Here is a 24,699-nt window from a genome sequence, read left to right as displayed (position 1 = left end):
AAAACAATTTTCTGAATCTCGAGAAGAAAACTCTCTTTTTACGCATAAATTCACCTTTCCTAAACCTGGTGCCTGACTTGAGGAAGCATGAATACCCATGGAATGGACTAGACCCCTTTAGATGATGTTGTGGCTAGTCGGTAATACGCAATCGGGGTGATTTTGAGACCACCTCTGGCTCTGTACCTGTGACCTTGGCTGGCTTTTGCCCAAACAGGCTGGTATTCAGCCTCACTGTCCCTGTCCCACTTCTTGTTTGGTATCTAACTTTGTGTCTGGCAGGACAGGTTAGCCCTAAGTGATGTCCCGGAGATTCGTGGCCCGTCGTTTTCACGGTTAGGCCCAGTTGTAGGCCAAGAGTTAGGTTTGAGAGAGTCCTGTACATTGTGTAGTGCATCGGCCTGTGCATTGTGAGGCCTGGCCCTGTTATGATTCAGTGTGAACAATAGTTATCCCAGGGAATCCTTGCGTTCTTTTATTATCTACCCCATACCCAGACCCGCTCGTTGTGGTTGGCCCCATGGGTATGACGGTCTTAGGACAGCCCCGAACCTGGAGTGTATAGCAATTGTGAGTGAGCAAAGCCGGAGTGAACTGTGAGACCGGACCCACCCCGCACGGTGGTCGGAGACTGGGCAAGTGCGGGTTACAATAAGAAAAGGGTTAATTCCCCCATGAATTCAATCTAAAGCGGAAATTGATTAGTCTGGGCCAGGTCGTTCAAGGCCTGGTTAGGGTAGCGACCGCTAAGTGTTAATGACCGCTACTAATGTAAACTTAGCGGAACCCTTGGTGTTTCACTAAAACTTGGCGTCGCTCCATGGTGGAGCCCTTAATGAGCGGTTGCATAGCGGTAGCCAAGCCTTAAAGCACAAAATTAGCGGCATTCTATGATAAGGGTGGTTAGCAGCCGCCAATCCACTGTTAGCAGATAGCAGAGCTTTGAAATACTGGGCCCTGATGTGAGTATCTATCATTTATTCATGAATGATGTTAAAACTATTTAATTACTCAAGTAATTTGTCTTTAAATCCTCATGATATCCAGATCAATAATAATGGCAAATTCCTGTTTATATTAATAGAAACGAATAAATCAATTAACAGCTAGCCAATGTGCAGATTGATAAGGAAACGTGATATGCAGATTTCAGCAATAAGGAAAAAAGGGAAAATTCTTGATCTAGCTGTAGCACCTGAAACTTATAATAAAGAAAGTTAACAGAAATACTGGTTGGAGCTAAGAAATAGTTAGGTCTCCAGCACGACAGTAGTTTTGATATTTTATTGTATATCGTTGGTACTCGTTTAAACCGATCGTTTGGCTTAAACATGTTAAACGAGTAAACCCACAGTTTTACATCGTACATCGTAGTCTTTGTTGACAGCACATTGGGTCGCCTCTTTTTTAACAAACCTTAAAGCCATTTTCAGTGTGAAGACCGCTCGAAGTAATCGCTGGAAGCAGAATCTAAAAATCCCGCAGATATCGGTTAAATTTAGAGGTCATTATTCTGTGTTCCAAAAGCATCACAACAGGAATAACTTATTTATTTATAGATTTCTCATAACGATGATTGGATTATCAGATTGTGTGAAAGGATTGGCGTCCCTCTTTGATCAAATGTCAAAATCAGCTGGGTAATCGATACAGGAAGCCAAAACTAATACTTAGTAATCTGAAAATGAAAGGGGAAAATAGTGTCACGTTGCTAATAGCATTCCGCGATAATGACGTCACTGCAGCTGCTGCCCTCTATTTCCCCATCGCTGAATTACAGGCAATGTCGGACAAACATGCGGTTTCGTAATGGATTCAGGCTTTCTAACTAGGGCAGGTAGATTCAATCTGGCACATATCCGAGTGTTTGAAATACTACATAATTGTCCTGAATATTTCTCTCTCTGACTCTATGGTATCATTCATGCTAAAAACAATGCAGGGTCAAAGATAATTGACTTTGAAATAAGCTGAAATGCGTAGAAATACTAAGTGTCGATGTCCGACTGTCACGTGACTAAAACGTCATCAATATCTTATTCAAATGACCTTGTGAGCTATAAATAGTAACGTCACGGAATGCTATTGCTTGATTAAGTTAAATTCCCGCATTCCGAACGGCGCATTTATTTCATTACATGATTATGAACGGATTTTCGTCCCTCTTGGATCATGTCAATTTCAGCCAGGTATGAGATGTACCTGGGCAAGCAGAATCACGGACGACTTAAGTATTAGTCCGTGGCAGTGGATAATAACCCGAAACGAAAAGGGGAAATGTGTCATGTTGCTTGTGGTCCGTTTCTTCACGGTCTTCAAATATTTAGACCTGTCTCTTGAAATACACTCGTAAATCAGATGGTGAGCGTCGGTTACGTCTCGAACCTCGTTTGTTTCGTCCCCCTGTACGCTACAAGAGAGCTACGATGCTCGAACGTACGCAGTCTTTTATACAAAACCACTCACTCGAACGAGGAGATATAAGAACTTTTTGCTGGTTTCATGACGTTACCAATGTACACCACCTGCTAGACGATAATTTCCCCAATCTCACTCAGTAGTACTGTCATAGATTATACTAACTTTATAGATTGAGATAAATGATTTCATCATCGGATATATGTGAACAGATAACGTGTTAAGCAAAAATGATTTCGCATTGCTTATGAGTTGACTATGTCATATTCAAAGAAAAAGGGAATATCACCAGGATAACATTGAATAAATCCCCGAATTATTGAAATTACATTATGAATATTAGATTTCTGAACCCAAAGCGTGAGTTTGTAACACACTCTCAACCAGTTTCATGAAAGAGCAGAATCATATCGTTCCTATACTCGTCTCTCATCAGTTGTCTCAAGACCAGATCAAACATAGCATGTATGTGCGAGTGTTCAAAAAACATCAAGTAGTGATGGAAAAGACAAACCAACGGAGCAAAATAGCAATTCATCAATTCATCAATTAACCCTCTAACCAACGTACTCCTCTGTGGAGAAATAAGCGGCGTATGTCTTTCTCATTCACGGGGACCGTGTTCAAATAAAGTTGTTCGTCAACATATTGGTGTTATGCTTAGTTGACCTAACTGAAGGAGATAGTGCCAAAATTTGTCAGCGTTAGTGCCAAAATTTATTTTAACATTCAGAACCTGTTTATTGTAAAAAAGGTCTTAAAACATCCAGGTTCTAAAACCGAACCGTCCTATCATGATTAAGCACCACTGCTACCACTGCAAGTCGTTATGCAAATTTCAATCGGTTTGTGTGTGATTAATTACCGATTTAGAAACGTCCACGTGGGACAAATCAACGCCTGGAGATTGGAGAATCGAACCTGCAATTTATAGCCAAGTAACCCTTACATTGTGGTTTTGATAACAGCGTTTGATAGTGTTTTGTCACCCCTTTAACTCATTCCATTAAATAAATGATGTGAGCTTTAGAGCAATAAAGATATACGCGTGTAACATTTCAATTTCAGTTGGTTTATTGAGATGGATTGGGCTGCCACTCCAAGTGGCGCCGTTGTAAAGACCGCTGGTGAAAATATACATTAATTTGGTATCACCTCTGTCTGCGATCGTCAGTTCGAATCCCACGTCGTGGTACGTTTCCACGTGATAGGCCGGGGGGGGGGGCTCCACTCTTCTGTTGGCTCTGTGATGATACTGCATCAGTGTGGTTTTCAGCTGGGAACCTAAATACTTACACATTGATCGACTGCATGCTGTTAACCACAACACTTTCGCGCTTTCTTTGCGATCAGCAAACATTTCAGAACGTGACACACACAATTTTTATTCTGGCGTACTACGAGTATTCTTTCCGTTTTACGAATATGAACATGTGCTCGATGTTTTTATTGTCACAAATCGAGATCAGTGCAATCTATGTCCCTAAATTATGACAAGCCCTGTCTCTGTTTGATAAGACATGTCTATTTTACTGGAGACGTGATGAAACTGTTAATGGATTTTCAAAATCTCATTGAATACCTTCTTAGATAAGAGAAAGAGATGACTCATTTTATATACTTAACGAAATGACTTACAGCAGTTGAGCAAAATTTCCAAATAGCAACACAGAGTGTGGGATATCCTGAATAGTTTCCGAGAAGACCGTCGTCTCTTGCACGTCAAATAATATCCTTTGAGAAATGGGTGTTGACAAGACATGCATCAGAACACAGTTCTTACATAACACTCCATATCCATTACTATTTTATGCTTTTCAAAGTGATACTGAAGGCGTAGGAGTCCCGTTAACAGTGTTAAGACACACTTAACCAGCTGCTTGCATGCAGAAGATACATGTGACTGGTTTAATGTATCCAGCCTGGTACAATAGGCCTCGCGATTCAGTTACGACAGCATCAGCATAAAAAAATTGATCTGGATGCCAAACTCATGCTACTGGCACAGCCTAGATGTTACCGGGGGACATTTTTCCCTGGCCAGGGAAATTGGGGGAAACTCATACGCCCGAGTTGTCGCTTTAAGAAAAAAACAGCTTTTCCGTTAGGAATAAGGTTCGGTTCGACGTGAGCATATATCGGTTTTATATAGTTCACATCAAAAGTGTATCACATCAGTCACGCAAACCCATTGTGGCGAATTTCCGCGGCACACTATTTCACACGGCACAATCCTTCCTGACGCCCAGATTTGACGTGTTAGGGAAAAAAACTGTATGTGCACACAACGACATGGCTTTCTTTGAGTTGGCCTTCAATCGGCATGTTCTGTAGATTCGGGACACTCCCTATTGTGGTGGGAAGACATCCTGTCGTTAGCGAAGTGCTTGTACACATGTACAAAGCAGAGTGACTTTTTCTTCGCTTTTGGAAACCCTGTAACGCTCGAAAAAAACGAACATTTCCCATGACTCTGATGTCAGAGATAAGACTCCTGAAAGTATACTTACATGACAGGCATGACAGGCATGACAGAGAAGTAATACTTACTTGAGAAGCATTAGCAAAAACTGGTCTGAAATGTCCTTGCGTGCGCTAGATTGTGGCTGCCCTTGGTTCTCCTAAAAGGTTTCTGAATAGGCTGGGTTATATATATGTGCGATTGTAAAGCGCGTTGAGACAGTTGATAGTATTACAGTAAAAAGCGCCACATGTATATCATATAAACTCACTTCATGTATTATTATTATCATTTTTATCATTGTAAATCGAGAAATGTTCGTGGTGGCTTTCACAGGTAATCCATACAAATGGTTATAGATTTCTATTATAACAACAGCTATTAGCAATGCTGTGCGTTGGGGACTTTTATCATAACTCTGCCTACAGACTTGTATTTAGGTAATTTTTCGAGCTTTTAAATTTTTTTCACACACAAAGGCGAAGAGAAAGTATGCACCGATAGACTCTGGATTCATACATAATGATATATTGATAACGCTGCTAGTTCAGTAAAGCTAGTTCGTGTCGCTTGCAGGTGTGTTATAACACAGGCCTGTCTTTCCGAAAACAATGTCTCTTGAAACCCAAAATAGAAGGTGGTGCCAAGGCAGCTAATGTGCAAGGTGTGAAATATACCTTTCCTGCATTGTCTGTTTGCGTAAAAACACAGTCGATGCCACGTAGCCTTTATGCGCCGCAGGAAAGAGCTTGTTGTCACCGCGACCTGCATGCGACTACATTGCAAATCACTGCTATGTGTGACAAAAAGTGCTCTCGTCTACGAATAAATCCGATGACAGATGAGATTTATGCTGATCCCAGGTTGCGGAGACTCCGATTTTTGTCAGTTGCAAGCACCTACGATTCCTCGATTTCTCTCGCATCCGATGACGATACCAGATCGCAATGAATAAATCACTCGTTTGCGGTACGCTTAAGGTCCGAGAAGTTTTATAAAAGAAACAGGTCAGACTATGTGTTGTGTTATGAATGTTCTTCTGGGTCACCCGATACTCAGGCATAGGACCCCATGACTTATTTTAGGTCACCCCCTTAGGAGGAGCACGCCTAGCTCGGATGCTGAGACAGCCAGGTTACGTCCCGTGTTTTCAAGAGTAAATAAACGATAAAACGGCTATCATTCTTTGTTATTCTTAATCAGTAGCGACTACAGTATTGCGACAAGCTTTTGAGAAAAGTGACAGTTATTTTGGTCTCGCTTTGATTAGTTGTACAAATTCACATGTCGTCATTTAATGGAAAACAATTTGTGCGTATTATGAGACTTGATGAGATGAAACATCGGCCAAATATAGAATTTCTCTCACATCACCGGCACTATCCAAACAAAATACTCGCTGCTTTGTCATTTCTAACTGAAACAAAATAACCATCTCTGATTTGTGTTTCATAATCAAATTAATCAATAAATGAAAAACTATTATCTCTCACGGTATTGCTAATTGCTCACTGCGTAGGATCATTCAATTAACGGAATCGCTAAGAGCCAATTTCACGAAGAGGGATTGATTAGTTCGAATCCTTACAGTACTATGTACTATAACAAATTGTTGTACATGGCAATATAGAATACGTAATTATGGCTTATGGTGATGAGTGGTTTTCACGATTCAATCAGTATTGTCGTTGTTACTTTGTATTATCTTCTTAACCTCAATAAGTTTAATCATGGTCATCCCCATTTTCACAGAGAAGGGACGTCGCAATCTCAGGACATGTCATGCTGTACTATAAACATGTGTATACGCTGACGACGTTGTGTCTTTCAAAGGAGATTCAATGTTTTGTACCAAAGTATTGTAGCAAGAATTGAACATGCCAAAAATGCTTTATCAAGGAGATTCAACGTTGTGTACACCTTTATAGTAGCAAGTGTTGAACATGCCCAAAACACTAGGAGATTCAACGCCGTGTACCCAATTATTGTAGCAAGAAATAAATATACCCAAAATACTAGAATCCTATATCTATCATACCCCAAGTCGAAGTAATTTGACATGTATGCTATGATCAAAACCAATCTCCTTAGTAATAGACATCAATCTTTAAATCCATCAGTGAAAAATGAGAAAGCTTGCAGGAAATGTCATTATGGTTGCTGGTGGACCATTAATAGTTGAAAGCATCCATTAAACAGATCTATCCTCGAGGAAACATTTTAGCGAACAAAATTAATCAGAGTACAAATCGATGAAAATAAGACTTTCTGCATGTTACGTTAACATACTTTAAGTCACTAAGGTTTGTTCAACAGCTTCAAGCGCTGGATGACGACAACATATAATTGTGGTGATGACTGTCATTGGCAAGTAAAGGTATAAGACAGACAGTCATGTGAAGTGTTTGGGGGAAACCTGTTCAAACACTGTAAGGTATAAGTTGACAAAATGACAGCCGACTTGTGCCACATCATGTCAATGTAATGTCAATGTCAACAACGTGATAAATGTAGTTGACGGTTCATCAGCATTGTACATGCATTACGATCCAACAATCAAATCAAGGCACTGCTGGTGGTTGGCATAGTTTACATAGAACTGTCATAGTTGCAGGAGTGAGTGAGTGGTGGTGGGTGTAACCAACGAAAGCATCACTAGACGACTCATATTGCATTATTTTTATTGTTTTCGCCACATCGTCATTTAAGGATGACTCGTGTGTTACGTCGTGGTCTGCGTAATTATTTTTCTTTCTCTAGACTGTTTTATTATATAATGGGGACCTTTATATTGTATCTGTACCACACAGCAGATTGATAGAACATGTAATTGATTAAGTCATGGGGATTTTCGTGAATGGGTCGATTTCGATTTTAAAGATAAACTAAGGAATCAATTCCAAAACATGCTTATTCAGTCGCATCCCAGATATCACATTAAATGCTAAGCTGACCAGGCCTACTTGTATCAGGAAAACAAACTATATAACAGCATCATTTCTATCAGAAAATGTGAGACAGCCCATGAACCAGGATAAGAATATAAAAAAGCTTTACGATCAGTTGTTATTATGAGTTCGGAAGTTATTATGACTGCGAGATTTATGTCATGGTTCACCAAGTGCAGTTTTAAGGGCGTACTGGTTCTTCGGTTGCTGACTCAGACAAGATAAAACACCCGTCGATAGTTTTAGGATGATGAAGGGTGTTTGATAAAACATGAAACAGTTGCATTATATAACGGCTTGATGAAAGTGATAACGAGGCCTTATACTTCAGGAAAAACTATCAGCACACCTTGTTTGATACTCTTAAGGTCGCCCACATCACATTTATCAACTTTGTTAAGGCTTGCAACTAATGTGCCATGTTTTATTTGACACCCTGTATCAATACTTTATAGAATTTATACATGTATACCCGGTATACGCTTCGACATGTACTGCACCTACGATTGTATTTGCAATAAATACATATTCAGCAATCAACTTCGCAGTTTCGACCTTATCCACTGGTAATTGAAATCATTGAAGCTCTAACCAGAACTCGTACACCCATGAGAATAAATACGTTTTCCGCTTTAGTCAATAATTGAAGAGGAACTTTTCTATGATTCTGTCACAATAAAAAGCTTGCAGGTACACGGTATTGCTTTACCTTCTTAAAACAATTGAAACGAGGGTCTTCTATTGAGCGGTATAACGGAAAAGAATACATAACCTAACGCCTCACAAAATGAACTAGGTCATACTCTATGTTACTTTCACATATCAGGCACGTACATACAGATTTTTTTTTCTTCGTCAGACATGTTAGATTTTGGGTACTTTTTTTCGACATGAACAGTTAATTTTTCCCAGTGAGTGTATTTGTAGCATTATAAATTAAGGAATTTTTGCTATATAATTTGTCAGTACCGGTACAGTTTTGTTTTCCAATTAATGTTGGGCCTTTACCTTGTTTCAGAATTGCTAATGCTGTGTTCATCAAAATCAAGAATTACAGAGATACATGTACATACCACGGCATTGTTCCAATCATAAATAGGAAGACAACCGAATAGAGCATTTGAACAAAACATTGTTTTTTGTCATTTACAAATCTCTTTCAAGTTATCGGCATTACTGATACATATCAGTTCAAAGGAATGACTCAATAGCTAATTATGGATTATCATACGAACTGACGAAACCGGTGTATTTAGTACTACTTATAGCCAAGGAAGGTCTCGGATTACAATAAAACGTTTTTGCGAAAAACCCAATTCGTTTGGTTTTATATTCCACTGATTGAAGTAAGACTTTTTCGAAAATTAATCAGACGTATTTTGCAGTAGATATTGAGGACTGGAAAAAACCAATTGATTGATGATGAAAGAAAAACACTCTATTTTAGTACTAATGTCAACTATGCCAATAATCTGGCGCCGTGAGCTTTCCCAAGCATACTGGGCACATCAGTTAACGGACATATGGTCTGCGACGGAAATTTATTGTAACCAACTTAATGGTTCAAAGCAATTTATTTAGTAACGTACCGGGGTTTGTTCTTCATACAATGGCATACAATTGGAGCTTCTGAATCTCGGGTTGCACGCTCCGCTTGAGATAGGCAGGCACATTTATGTCGAGTATTTCATCAGTCAGTTTTACGAAACCATTCCAGAACGAACGAGCACTTCCGTGCTACATACAGTAAAACTACTTTAGGCTATGTTTAGAGTAGCATAGTTATTTTTAGTTCTGTATGCATCTGTATCCCACTAATCTAAAATCTAATCTAATAATTGCATTTTTCATCCCTCTAGATCATCGCTAAAATAAAGCTTTTTCCTCTGCCATTAAACCCTGAGCGCCACTGAAAGATCGCCTCGTTTGTATTTTTCCGACATATCCTCGAGGAATATCGTTTCTGATCACAATCTTAATGGAGTTCCCGTTACCACGATAGGGAAATCTGACTAGACTAATAATACGTCACCTTTGATCACTTGGCAGGGTTGATCTTTTCGCGTCTGTGCGATATCTTGGGGAAAAAGGGTTATGATCAAACAACAGGGACCCCGCAGGGATTGGAGGCTTATTTTACGTTAGTTAAGCAATGGACGATATTGGCCCGACTCAAAGCTTCTCACAAAAGCAGGAGATTTTTATAATCCCTTCTTTCTTTCTTCCGTCTTTTTTTGTTCTGATGAAACGTCACAATCGGGATATTTTCTCGGAGAAAGAAGAGAAATGCCATATGAACCAAACAAGATATCATCGAGGACAAAGCTTAATAGAGACATTTAGGGACCGCCGTAAAAATAACCTGAAGCCATTGAAGTGATTTTTTCAGATCTGTCTTGATTCCCCTTTCTTACATAACATTCATAGCGGTGGTTATGTTTCTTTGTCTCCATCTTAGCAGGGCATCTGAATGCGGTTCGTCTTCACTGCCGCATACAGGTCGTAACTGAGCAAATCGAGCACTGTTTTATGTTGCAGTATTGCCTGAAAGCAAAGGCATTGTGTTTGGTAAATTGTCCGGCATGAAATATTTATCCAGCAGCACATTATATGATTATCCCTTTTTTTTCTTTTGGTAACAATGCTTGCTATTAAGCCTACCACAATATGGTAAAAACGAAGCTGCTCACACGGATCACACTTTATACTATATACAATGTACAACCAATGAATTATTGTCGTCTAGTTGTGGATTTAGCTCAGAGCAATCACTTCATTTGGTTAGGGTATCTCCTTCTAATCCATTCATTACCGCTCTAAAAGGAACCGGTGGGAAGACAAATTTGCTTGCCTCGGCGTGTTGAGGGTGAGGCGAAGTTGTAGAGGCGATGGCTAAGACAGTTCATGTGAATATTGGTGCGGTGACAGCTAAGTGGGAAAACGCTTAAGTGAATCAAATTCTGTCCTAAGCCGATTTCAGTCTTCTTTGAAGTTTTGCACTTGTCATACCTCATGCGACGGATTGATTCTTTTTGTCTGGGGAAATCAAATTCCGATAAACAATGAGATTATAGTTTGCTTCTCAAACAAAACAAAGAGAAACCTGTTTCCCCAACGGTAACTGATCGAGACACTCCTTAGTATAGATCAAAGCCTGTGTTTAACATATGCATGCGTTGGAAGGACTAAGATAGATTCACCTATTTGAAGAGTAAAGGTTGAAGGATAAACCTTTTAATGTCTAATTCATATGGAGATCAAAAAATTAAAATTACACTAAGTACGGCTTTACTTAGCATGTTATTTGGTGGCTGAAAGGAAAAAAAACACGTTGGCCGATCTTATTGTCGTTCATTAGTGACGGTGTACATATAACATCTCTAACATCACCCAATCATTACAAAGATTTGTAATCTCCAAACTGAAAAAATTCTTTCTGGCTGAAAGAAAGTGACTAAGATAAAGGAAAATGTCCAATTTTAGTCTCGTCTGTTCGTTTTCATCGTATGATTCATGTTATGTCTGATACGGGAGTCATGATACTGATATTATATCAGACAAACATTACCTTTCATCGAAGCAAATTCTATACGCTTACTCCATTGAGTTGTCGAAACGACGAAAATTGCTTTTTTGCTTTCTTGTCAGAAATAGCTTAAAATGTAAACCCGCTTAATGAGAAGTCATTACAACTTTTAAAGCGAAAAAGATGATATAAACTAAAAGACAAAGTACTATGCTTGCTGAGTTGATTGAAAAATTAAATTGCGAAAGGAGTTAGTATTACATGCACTTTATGGAAAGGTTTTGCTTTTTAACCTTAAATCAAACATGCAGGTATGTTTTTAATGGAATGCATAGTATGTGTTTTTAAAAAACACATGTTGTTTATACCGAGTTTAACTTATTTGATCCCCAGTGGCATAAATTTGGTTTGTCTAAAAAATACAGTATCATAAGACCCTACGAAGAATATACTAAAGATGTGCTATCAAGATTAAACCGAGATTCAGGTTAATTATTTTGCAACATCAATCATGGCACGCGATTGCGGGAATCAGAACGATTTGCTTCCGTCGAAAGTGTCTGATCATTTCTGCAGAACGAGGCAGTCCAGTGGTTTTACCGCATAAATGTCGTGCTTTCTGATCCCCAGTTGAGTTAACAACCTCTAGGCTATACCCCAGAAAGAAATGTAATCCGCGCTGTCTTAGATTCGCGTGTCGTGTGTGTACAAAGAAAAAGGAAGATCAAATATAGAATGCCCCAGCTGCACCATGTATCAAAAATAATAAAGACTGCCAATTAGATTGCCGATGACAATAGACCCGGATTGACATTTAATATCAATAAAACACTGAAGACATTGGATTTCGTCGTTGGCTTTCCTCACGGAGCAATGGTACGTGCACAACGAAATGCCATTATTTCCGATGAACAAGATTTCTATGCAGCGGCCGTTGCCCCTTGCGCCGATATTTCTCCATCGGGAAATGATAAACACGATTACAATGCAATAACACAGACGAATACATGCTTGTTTTTTCACTTTAATCCGGTATTGCATTCTTATAGACAAATTCACCAGTATGACATAGAGACTGCTGTGCGCCTTTTGATATAAAGGGAAAATGATTACTGGAGGCAGACGATCACGAAAAACACAGTAAGTGATGAACAGTCCCTGTGCGTAACCAGTTGATGAGCCAGACAATTCAATTGTTATCAGAAAAAAATCTCGACATATTTTGTAAATAGATGGAAATGAAACACATCAGCAATGAAGCTTAAAGGATCATTGGCATTATTAAGGGCAATATTACACAGCTGTCGGCGGCTTACTGGACTTTGCGCAATATTTCGCCAAAAAAGTATTCTACGCAACGGTCCCTAGGTGACTTTTCCTATTCATAATACACAGCCTGTCCATCCTAGATCGTGGTTACATGGGGAGTAATCGTTGTAAAATTAGGCCAAACGCAAAGACAGTTAACCCGGGTACCACTATGTTTACGATGCGAACAAGCCGTGTAAGTCATTATCAGCATTTTGTTCATTGAACATTTGCGGGTACAGCGTCACAGGGAGCAGCATTGAACGGTAAACAGGTTCACATCATATTCAGACAACGGCTTGTAACGGCCATACAGGAAATGATTCGTATCAAAAACCGTCGATCAAAACTATTCGCTTGCTGAGAGTATACATTACGCGCATACATTACATTCAGACGCTTTGAGAAATAACAGGTCATGTGCGAATTTGGCATGTAATTTTGGTGATTTACGTGAGTACATTTTCAACCCCGAAAAGTGTGAAGTGAAGTTATGCTTTTATTTAATAAAAATCGGTAGGCATGTCCAACAAGACATGTGTCTCAGCTGCCTGGGTGGATGTGGGTCATCACTCACTGGTGACTGACACCATATTGTATCGAACTTGACGTACCGGGGTAAAACATAATGGTCGCTCCCCCATTTCGCTCGTTTCGTTTCGTTGCGCAAAGTCCAGTAAGCCGCTGTCGGCTGCCCAGTCACCTCCTATTCTCCATAAGTAGTTTCCATCAAGAAATTGCACAAAAAAAGGAAAAATTCAAAATCTGACCGAATTATCACGCTTTGTCGATGTTGACTCCGATTTGACCCGAACTCTCCATGCGTCGACCTTTTCCACCTGGAACGATGCACTAGTAAGGCGGTTACCATGGATCTACCCTGTGACTTCTTGGCGTTGATATCACGGATTTTTCCGACGTCACGCAGATGGCGCTTGATTACCGCAACTGCGACGATAAATGGAAATGACGTTGCGCGGGGTGACGTGAACGCGGATCTCGGCGTGCCCTCACGTGGTTGGAAAGGTCGTTCGCGCCAGGACTTGTGCGTACAGGAAATAACGATGAGCTGAAACAAAAGTTTAAAAGCATCAAACACGTTAAGAAAAATTGTTTACTGGTGAACCAGAGGAAAAACATACATACTGCAATAAAAAGCCTCATATTCTTTTAATGTGTTATGCCCCTTAATTCCTCTCTGAAAGTACACAATGGTAAAGATGTCTCGATAAAAACACGGTCGTCACTCCTGAGTATTGAGATGCTCCTCACGTTGAATCATTAATATCAATATTGGATTCTGTAATGGCCGGGTTTGAAGTGAAGGAAATATAGTGTATCATACATAAGGGGATTGTGGATATTAAATGTTTTATTAAAATTCATGATTTGATCTTTTCTGTAAATTCCGGCAATAGCATTACCAGCTCAGTTGCTGAGGTAATATTTTGGAGATGGCTAAATAAGGTCTCCTCAATTTGTCTATCAAATCGAAATTGAACCATTTATCATGTTCAGAAAAATGCTCATGAATTGCATGCAAGTGAATGTACAGTTACAGTTTATCAAAGAGCCTCCACTAGCATTACAGCAATCCAAAGGTCTTTCTGACGACAATTTAGACAATACGATGCTAGTACTGGGAATGGATATAACATTCTTCTCATAGTCCCCTCGGGCTTGGTAACTGTAATACTATTATCCTTTAGTTTGGTTCCTCCGCCACGCAATTCTATAATGCCTTACTTCAAACAGACAAAGGAATTACTCGAAAAATAAATGTAAAGACGCACATAGTGTTGCGTAATAAAGGGATGGTGAGAACTGAAGGTGTTTATCATACATCACTGATAGATCATGGTCGATCTTGAATGGCATGCCAAGAAACAGTCAATCGAAGCGTTCGTCGCGCTAAAAACGATAATTCTTACTCTCATATGAAGTATTAGAACGGTATTAGTTTATCATGTCGGCTTATTATAAACCGCTGGATGCAGAATGTCATGTTGTAATTAATCAAAAGGTGGCAGTGAATTGTGACACCGAAGCAACCAAGGCTGCTTTGATTTTCAGGGGAAACCCTCAACCCTTCATACCCTTGATTCATACTCGTTGGGATCATCCGCTATGAAAACCTCGACGGGGTGCTTATGGAGTTGGTCGAAACCCTTTAAAGGTTTTTCGAAAGCTCACAACACCCTTATGTATAAGAGTGTAGCCTACCTACGCGCAGAGGCTGGTAGCGAACCATATATATGATATATGATATAACAAGAGCCGATATCACGCAGGCTGAGACAGGGTTCGATCTCTGGTGAAAGGTCAGTCAAACCCATTTAAGGATGTTATAAAGTTTCACTCTCAAATCACCTGCTTTCTAAAAGGAATCATAGCGCCGTATCTCAATCTCACCAAGGGCAGCCTTTGATCATACATACCCGTTCCAAAATAATTAGTAATTTATCGTCATATTATGAATATGTTCGAATACAGACAGTTACACTTCAATTCGTAATTACGAAAAAGCATTTCTCACCTACGGCAAATTGCACAAATTAACGTCTCAGGATCGAGACGAGTAGGCGAATGCGGACTGCGTTATGGCGTAGGAGCCCTTTTAACGACACCAGGAATGATTGCTATCGTCATGATAATCTGAAACTTAGTCATCTAGCCATCAGAATGACATTTCCTTGCTAACAACAGCCCTGATAAGCGTGAATATGACCCCGGGCAAGATTTCCTAAGTACATATGCATCCACTTTATACAAGTTAAAGTCAGTCCCGCTCAGTTCGTTTCCTCGTTAGTGCCAACAAATTCGGTATGTGAGACAGTCAATTCATTAAAGAAGTATCGACACGCGCCAGAGCCAGAGCTACGACGATGGATTACCGTTCTTCGAACAAATATTCCGCTGTGTGGAGGACCGATGCTTGATGTACTCATTAAATATTGAACCACCAGCAAAAAAATTACATTTTTGTGGCCGCCCTTTGCCTGCTTAACGCAGGGTTGGTGTTAAAGTTTCACTGCGGGTGATAGCCGGCGGCGGTCTTATATGCCCACCTCCCGGTAAAATTGCCCTTACCGTTTGTACATTTATAGTGACAAAATACGATACGGTTCTATAGAGATCCATGACCTTCAATATACCTCAAATAGAAGCAAACATTGAATCATTCGTCCTAGGGGCATCGAAACCTGTCCCAAGGTACTGTTGGCGGTAACATGATCACTTCTGGAACATCGACGCTGCCCGTTTGACAGGTATAGAATAGCCCTTCACATCAGATTTAAAAAACGGCTTCTATCAGCAAAGAAATTACAGAAATACTTGTCGTATTCTGATTATTTCTGTGACTTGTTTCGAGCCTTTATTGACGATGATCTTAATAAAACGTTGAGAGGTGACTGACACGAAAGTTGGCCACAAGTTTTTATAAAAGAAACCCTCGTGACTTGGCTTTTAGATGCGTCAAGGGTGATATGAATAAAGACTAGCAAATGCTTTTATCTAAAACTCCATGTATATTTACACTAGGCCTTTCTGTACAAAATTGAAGTAAAAGCATTTGCTAGTCTTTATTCATATCACCCAAGACTCCATTGACCTAAATAGAAATACCCTGCTTCGGTTACCCGATACTCTCTCTGTTAGGTTTTTGTTTTTTTCCTGAATAGAACGCAAACAAAGTAAAATGCGTTTGGCGTTTTGTGAGAAATACGTCATCCTCTCCAACTGATGGCGGATAGATTGAGAAGAAGTTGAAAAAAATATCAAGTAGGTTGACGATTCAAGAGTTTTATTGAAATTTGCTGGATTTATGACATTCACTCAGAAATCAATTTTGTTCAGTAATGGTGCATATAGAATCTCATTTCGAGGATGGTGTAAGACCCAAGTCCTTTGTCAGTCTCATTGAGTGATTAATCTCCTAAACTACGCCAGTGCTGTTCTTCATCAAACCGTCTTAACTGAGAAAGGAGTAGGCTAAGGGACTTTCTGTAATCGGAAAAGCAGCACTATACGAGGCATGTTAGAATGAGCGGTAGCAGGCCCACACCTACTACCCAGCAGTGTGTCGCTGATGTCGCCCTGCATCCCGCAAATCGCCTACCGCCTGGGCTCCTGGTTGCACCCACGCTGCTATAACCTGTGTCATTATCAAAATAGGTTTAGGCGAACAGCTGCTCAATGTCCTTGTTGATTTAAATTAGGATTTCCCAACCCTGTCTCTTGTTGTAAACCTGGTGGAAATTGCTAAGATGTCGCATAATTTTATACGCGTAAAATGTTTACGTGTACATGTACATATTGGATATTCGGCCACGTGTCGGCATGTAGATGAAGAGCCATCTCCGTGAATCTAACCGATCTTGCTACGCAGTGGCATCTCCTGCCATAGTCGAAACAAGGTGTTTTGAAGGAAGGGTCTTCGCCCCAATTGACATTATCAATCCATGCGCCTGAGGCGCGCTGGCACGGTTTAATGTATCCGACTCTTCATCCCGAGCACAGTGTGGGTTCAAGCACTCTCTGGTTTTCGCTTTTATCTTTACGTAGCGGGCCAAGTGTATGCGCTGTCTACGAAGCTTCTTCAGAAACCTTTAAAAGTCTCATCGCTATACAAAAACGACCAATTATCATAGTCTACGATGTAATAATAGAACCTTGTCGATTACGAGTGGGGTTGAGCGGTCCTTCTTCGCCTCACATGTGATATCAACGAGGCCAATTCTTTCCGTCACAAGTCTGCAATTACTGTCGTCTATGGACATATCATGATGTGTCGGATTTCAGACGGCAGTGCACTTTCTCAGATGATTTGACATTATCCATGCTAAAATTACCACCCTCGGGTTGGCTGGAGCCCTGTACATCAGAAACACATTGTATAACTGTAAATGATGTTACTCCGTCTTGTTATTACGCTAGTATCAACATCCACAGTCAGACTACTGGATGGCAAATTTCATCATAACCTGAAAACGGCTCTCATGCAGAAATTGCCACTTTTTATCACTATTCGACGAAGCAATGTTGTTTACAGCTGAATGCAACACAATACATGGAATTACGACCAGGTAATGGCGGAACTGCGACAGAGGAAATGTCGCCCGGGTTATTAATTTTCTTGCATGATATGATATTGTCTGATGATTTAGGAGCTGTTTTCAATGTATGGCAGGTGTAAAATGAATTGTGAAACAAATTACTTGGAGATAGAATTGCATTGCTGAAAATGCTGACGGTGCTTTGTGTCGCAGGCATGCTCTGGTATTCTGATGTGAAGTTATTTTCTTTCAATATATTTTACGCGTTGTCGATAAAAACCGTTCTTCTTTCTTTATAGGATTTTTCAGCCAAAGTTTTAGGCTACTGTTTTTATGGCATGCAAAAATACTATGCTTTCAACGATCTAATACCGGTTGATTAAGCACTGCGAATTTGAAACCCAGGCCATGCCCTAACGCCATGACCATCAAACATCGTGGTACTGCTAACCCATTGTCTATCCAATTTAAGCAAGATGAATAGCATCGGGCGACCATGTGCATAATCTCTAGCTTGTGAATTATATGTTCAGAACCAGTCAAAGATGAATGGAACTAGATCTTATGCAAAAAAGTTCATTATGGAAATGTCAAGCCCATCCATTTTTTTTCTGCCTGTGGATATGTCAAGCAGGGCGGTCGGGGAGAAAGGGGGAGCTTCAATACCACTGGTATAGACATAGATGACAGAGCATAATGTTCCTCCCGGATCTCCATGTAGGAAAGCTTTCCCTAAGAGCATTCTGCCTTGAGGCGTTGATCGATACGATTTTCCAATGCTAAACCACTTCGGCACGCTTTTAATCAAGAAAGGTGCGATTTACAAATACAATTAACCAAATGTCCCCCGTTTAGTCCAATTCAATTTGTAAAGTAAAGACATCTAAAAGCTCCGGAGTAATTCAGACGATGAATACCAAATAGGCTACCGCTAGTTAAATTTCAATTCTCTCATGTTAAGAATATAAATCCGCCGATGTCTGTAGATTATCGTTGATCTTCGATAACAGATACGTTAAAAAGAAACTACATGTACATGTAATTGATTCAGCAAATGTCTCGAAATCCTGTTGAAATACGTACGCCGACCTGAGAATATGTTATACATGTAGCTAAAACAATACACGATGATCACGAAATCAATGAGATTACACGTCATCTAGGGTCCATGCCTGATCCTTACGCAGTGACTGTATTCGATTCCCTGTTCTGTCCCTGTTCTGGAACAGGCCAAGAACATGGCACATGGTCCAGAGTCTCAACTATCCGCAATTATTGTTGTGCGGCATGGCCAGGGAATTTAAACGTTACAAACTAAAAGTGTCTGTGTTTCCGAGGAAAACAGGGAAATACATTCAGGAACACTACATCGCGCTATGCACAGCTGATCATGGTACACTAGAGTCAGACTGCTGAATCTGCAAAATAAAACCCAACCCTTCTCAGTCGGGTATGTCTCCAATTGAATTGTCTTGGTGACGACGGATTGGAAGAAACAAATTAGCCTTTAATCCAGGAAGATACGTAGACGCGACTCGTTTCCTAACTTTCTCTCACCAAAGTTTCAATTGCCTGATAAGACTAATAAAATTGGAACTGGCTTTGAGGTGACCTTGCGTTTGAACCCGTCGTTAAAGGGGTCAACCCATCGGCGACAAAACTTGCAACGAAGATAACTAGTAGTCAAACCACGTCTTTGGTCAAGCGAAACATATTGGGGATTCTCGCAAGAAGCCACTCGCGCTCTTTCACTCCATATTTAATCTTGTGAGATATAAGAAACTTGAATCTGGCCAGAATTGACAATATTAATGTCCGCAAGCGTTCACAACAAGCGTTTTTTGAACGAAAAGAACCTGAGAACCAGATGGTAAATGACACTCACCGTGATTTGGTGTAGTTGCAATATCACGCTTAACATGTGGCTGCGTCAATTTATGACATTGCTTAATAAGTGGATATAATGTTACTTCTATGTTTCGTGTAAATATATATGGCCCATTGAAGGAGGGATTGCTGGTATCTTTTTCATCGTGTCGAGGTCACGTGAACGCCTTGCCCATTAGTCAACTCCACATGCCTTCTGGCGTTCCGTCAGGGATTAACTATGCAAAGATGACAGCCTGCTGGCGAGGCGGTTTGACCCAGGCAACAACCTGCAATCGTGAGTTGTTTAGGCGATGCAGGTGTCCTTATGTTTTTAGGGATGCCGTTTTTGATGAATGAATTTACTGTTTCGACGCTATGTTACCAGTTGATGCGCGTCTGCTACGCACAGATGCAACGTACATAAGATAGGTTTTGTGAACGGGCGCAGCTCAACCGGCTTAAAAGCGTTCGCACAGTATACTGGAATTCCTAGTTAAGGGATTCCGTGTGCATGATTCTTTGACCCTTCTGCGCACCCTTTTGCCCTTATTTATATGTTGTCTGTGATTTATTGCGTTAGTGTTTTGTGTGAAATATAATAGCGCTCAAGAGAGTTTTGGAATTAAGCATTGTATATTTCCGGGACATGGTCTGGTTAAGATCCTGTTAATAAACAATTAATTGCTTCCCAGTCCTTAGAAATGGACAGCTATTTTGAATGCAGGGAGGTGATCCGTTCCTGGCTTCATTTCCCGCCCCGCTGTAACAAGTGAAAGAAAAGCAAATAGACCAACAGTTACATGAAGAAATACGTGTTTGTTGCTTTGGAAGGAGGAGAATGAAAGGAAATAGCGAGCGCTTAGCCCGCTTAGCCTGGCAAACAAGAGTTTCTCATTAGAAGAAATGTTATTAGCGACTCGCTGGTCTGGTTTGTCTTGGGAATGTCGTAACACACGATCCGAGTCAAAAAGTCATTTACAGACATGTATCGGGTTATCCAGAAAAAAAGGTCACGAGGTTCTAAAATGTACATTTTTGAGTCATTTACTGGTTGCAGCAGTGAGATTTGGTGTTTCGATTGTAATTGCGCGCTTTCATTTTAAAACTGTCCTTCGAGGACAAATAACAATCAGAAGGTCGGGATAAAATCCCATCGACGTTTCTCTGTTAATCTGTTGCATAACCATGCCTGCTCCCTTTTCCATAGCTTATTCCTACGTTTGTAACACGCTTCTCTAACGAAGCCATCTTCATTATCTTTTTCTAGATGCGATCCCCGAGGCACATGCCAGCTTCCGCCAACACTCCCAGGTGATTCACTTGCGCGATGAAACCAGCATCTGATGAGTAAATCAACCTTGCAGTTCCGGGCGAAGAAGCTGATAGTCGACGGAATTAAGGACTTGACGTAATCGAAGTGATCGGAGTGATCAGTGTTCATGTTCTGATTTTCTAAGCGCCTCAGTCAGAAGTGTAAGTAGCAAAAATCCCGGGGACATGTCTGCAGTAAGGATTTTTCTAACACGACCATCTTCGCAGCAGTAGAAATCGTTTAGTAAGTATTGTCCACTAGGGTTCGATGAGGTATGTGTAATGACGACCACAGTGAAAAGAAGCATTTTTCATTATCTACCAGAGCATTTAAACCCTTAAAGTTTAGAACTTTTTTTATGAAGTCCGATACAGCCATCACAACTGCCAGCTGCCTCGCGAAATTTAGCTCAACGTACATGTACAGACGGATGCGGTAGCTAAAAAAAGATTAACATGTAGAAAAAGTCTTCATGATGATCAATAAATTTTATGATTTTCAGATGTGACGTCAATTCATCCGCGTATTACGCCGACTAGACATATCAATCAGATCTTTGAAAAGAACGTCTCTACAGTTCGTCAGCCTTTGCCATATAGAAGAAAGAATGCGAGTTTGTCATGTTTGGTTTAACGACAGAGACCAGGTATCATCGCGATTATAAACATGGATAATATTCGACGTGACAAATGGAGTAGAAAAAATGTTATTGAATCAAGGGATGCCTCTTGGATGGCTCGAAGTGCTTGATCAAATATAAAAAAGCAGCTCGACTCAAACGGAGTTTTTCGACGGCTTGAAGGGAGCAAATTACTGGTGTTGTACAGCTGTTGATAACTCGAGTCAGACACTCAGAGCCAGTCGAAGAATAGGTATTGTATGAGTGGCCTGTATTGACAAATTAAAAAGTCGCCATGCAATCTCATTCGACTCTATCCATTGGATTAACGTGTGTCGAATGAGATTATCTGGATATGTGAATTATGAATACTAGTAGCCAAATTGATTATCATCCGTTTCGAAAATCTAGGTCACAAATTCGACGTATTGAAATATCTGATATCAAAGATATTATAAAGTTATCAACAATTATACACCAAAGGCAGGAATAGACGGGTTGGATGCGATTAAAAAGGAACGATAGAGAGTAACTCTGTTACTTGGCAATAATATCATTATTATATCGACGTTTCGGAAACGGCGAGGATGTACAAAGTAACCTTATAGAAAATTGATAATACTTACGATTGCTAAAGTGAAATGAATATCATGCTAATATTTGTGATGGTGCCCGGCGGATTTTAATTACCTCTGGGGAGACAAAAGCCAATTCTGTGGCACAACTTGCTGCATTTTCAAGATAATAAGACAATAACCCCTTGGCGGTATGCAAGATGTCTTTTGATAAGCAATTACTGTAAGCACCAACTGGGGAATACAGTTAGTTGGGGTAAAGTGTTGCTTTTATGACGGTTTAGCTGTTGTGCATTTTTCATGGCGAACTTTCTTGCTTGCAGTGATTTTGATTAAACATTTGATAGTCGTTAGGAGTGAAGCTTAGTCAGTGGATAGTTGTTTCTATTCAAAGGAAATGAGAAGGAAAGATATTTGAAAGAACTGTACAAGGTTCACAATGTCTGTATCCCAACAAAACAGATTTCTGGAATAACGAAATTGATGAGGAGATTTTCAAGATGAGTACCGCTAGGATTACGACATTTGTTTTCGTTTCTTGTATCGAGGGATATGTAAGAATCTGAGGATTATCAAATCTTTCAAAATGGCGGATGGAAATATGCAAAATACGTCACTGCTGATCGCCCAGAACCAGACTGGATTTAGCAACATGAGCGGCGGTGGTGGGGACATTGCGCCTCCTATCTCCGTTCAGGCTACCTTCTCGGTGCTCTATACCCTAATCATAGTGTTAGCAGTAGGAGGAAATGGTATAGTGTGTTACATCATTACCTCTAGCAGACACATGAAAACGATAACAAATTTATTTCTACTAAATCTGGCCATAAGCGATATCATCATGGCGGTGCTTTGTATACCCTTTTCTTTTATATCTAACATAGTGCTGGCTCATTGGCCATTCGGTACAGCGATGTGCCCTATAATGACGTATGCCCAAACGGTTAGCGTTTTCCTTAGCTCGCTGACCCTAGTAGCAATAAGCCTTGATCGTTTGATAGCAGTCACAAGGCCCCTGAGGCAACGAATGACTATGAAACAGTTGGTCGTAACAATCATATTAATATGGCTTGTTGCCTTAGGGATATCACTGCCAGTAGCTATAGTGTCTAGACTAGAACGTTTCGAACACGACCCAACACTTTATTGGTGCAAAGAAGCTTGGCCCGACGAAGAGCAGAGACTACGTTATAGCATAGCTATTCTGGTGTTACAATATTTTCTTCCATTATCTGTGCTGGTATTCACATATACGTGGATAGGGATTATAGTCTGGGGTAAGCGGCCGCCAGGAGAGGCAGAGGCAAAGCGGGATCAACGAATAGCTTCCAGTAAAAGACGAGTAAGTATGTTTTTTCATTCTGTGTTTTCAAACACATACGCAATCAAGCGCGAAGTCTCTCACTACTGAAAATCAGTGGTAATAAAGAGAAAAATCAGGCAAATATAATGATGTGTCAGATCCAACTAGAACGTTCGGCAAAACTTCCCTTCGCTCAAACGAGTATTTGGTAATTCAGTATAGGAGCCACGTATGCTTTTGCCGCGGCTGCGTCCACATAAAAAAACACTGGTGGAATCAGTTCTTTACACATGCCATCAAATGGTACAAGTATCCAACATCGATGGTCGCCAAGTGTCGTGTGTCCCCTTGGTAGACAGTAACACTGAGATATGGCATGGCTCTGACTGATATCTTGAAGTTGGACACGGTGAGACTGCAAAACCAAGATCTGCCGCCCTGAGGCCAACAGCAACTAGAGCAAAAAGCACGGTGCGGTGTCCAAATACAGCTTTGTTGAGTCTTCTGCTACCCCAGGCGGTATCTAATTTGACATTTCATAATTGATTCTCTCGGTCTGAAACGCCGTCATTCGTTTTGGCTTTTGGTCGCCTCTTTAAACGACGCGGATTCTTTTGAAATTGAAAGACTAGGCCTTAAGCCAGATCTGATATTATTTTGAAATGTTTTTGTTTCATGTCGTATGCAGTTGTCTGAACAAACTTGCCGGTGGAACCAGTGGTTTATTTTCCATTAAGGCAAAAGCTGTCTGGCAGGCACAAAGCAACTGCAAGAATGTGGTTCTAGTCAGTCTGGCTTCGTGCTAAGGTTTTTAGTAAAGCAAGATGTAGCGTCACGTAGTCACTGTGCATTGTGGTACTAAGTCCATCCCTTCGGTCTAAAATAATGTCAATTCAGCACCTTCGTCTTCGGTGTCAATATTTGTTCGCCAAGCCCATGCATATTGAGGGAACGTATATGCCGACTTACCGCGGGCGGGGAATATCAATCCTTAGGTCTCTCCCTTGAAGGATGGATTATAGGAGAAGCCGGTAGATCGGCATTAAGGAACCTCGTCAGAGGAAGCTGTGATCCTGGATCAGATTTTCACATTTAGGCATGATACTAGTCTTGTCCGCGACTTTTAAATGCCCCATAGAAACTTTTCTAAAATTGATAGTCGGCTTTAAAATGCCTTTGTCATTATTGGTCCAGCCATCTGCAGATTCACCTGAACATGTTCAGTACTGCTATAGTGCAGGTGATGACAATCTTGGCGTCATTAAACTTGGCGCTGATGAAGACGAATACGCCATCGAGACGA

General features: G+C 40.5%; 1 protein-coding gene across 5 annotated transcripts in view; it reads left to right on the top strand.

Moving 5' to 3' along the window:
- The window catches only part of LOC135487135 (RYamide receptor-like), a 91,617-nt gene that overhangs the window by 63,390 nt on the left and 3,528 nt on the right, over positions 1–24,699 (top strand). For 4 of the 5 annotated variants that reach the window (XM_064770579.1, XM_064770560.1, XM_064770551.1 and 1 more), the window contains 2 exons: positions 20,855–21,142; positions 21,402–23,435. In XM_064770579.1, coding sequence (XP_064626649.1) covers positions 22,680–23,435 — 756 coding nt within the window. In that variant the 5' untranslated portion in view covers positions 20,855–21,142; positions 21,402–22,679. The remainder of the gene's footprint in view (positions 1–20,854; positions 21,143–21,401; positions 23,436–24,699) is intronic. The other variant, XM_064770569.1, reaches the window with a different exon arrangement.

This window comes from Lineus longissimus, chromosome 1 (genome assembly GCF_910592395.1).
Source record: "Lineus longissimus chromosome 1, tnLinLong1.2, whole genome shotgun sequence".
NCBI classification, from domain to species: domain Eukaryota; kingdom Metazoa; phylum Nemertea; class Pilidiophora; order Heteronemertea; family Lineidae; genus Lineus; species Lineus longissimus.
This window is presented reverse-complemented; position numbering and strand designations above follow the sequence as displayed.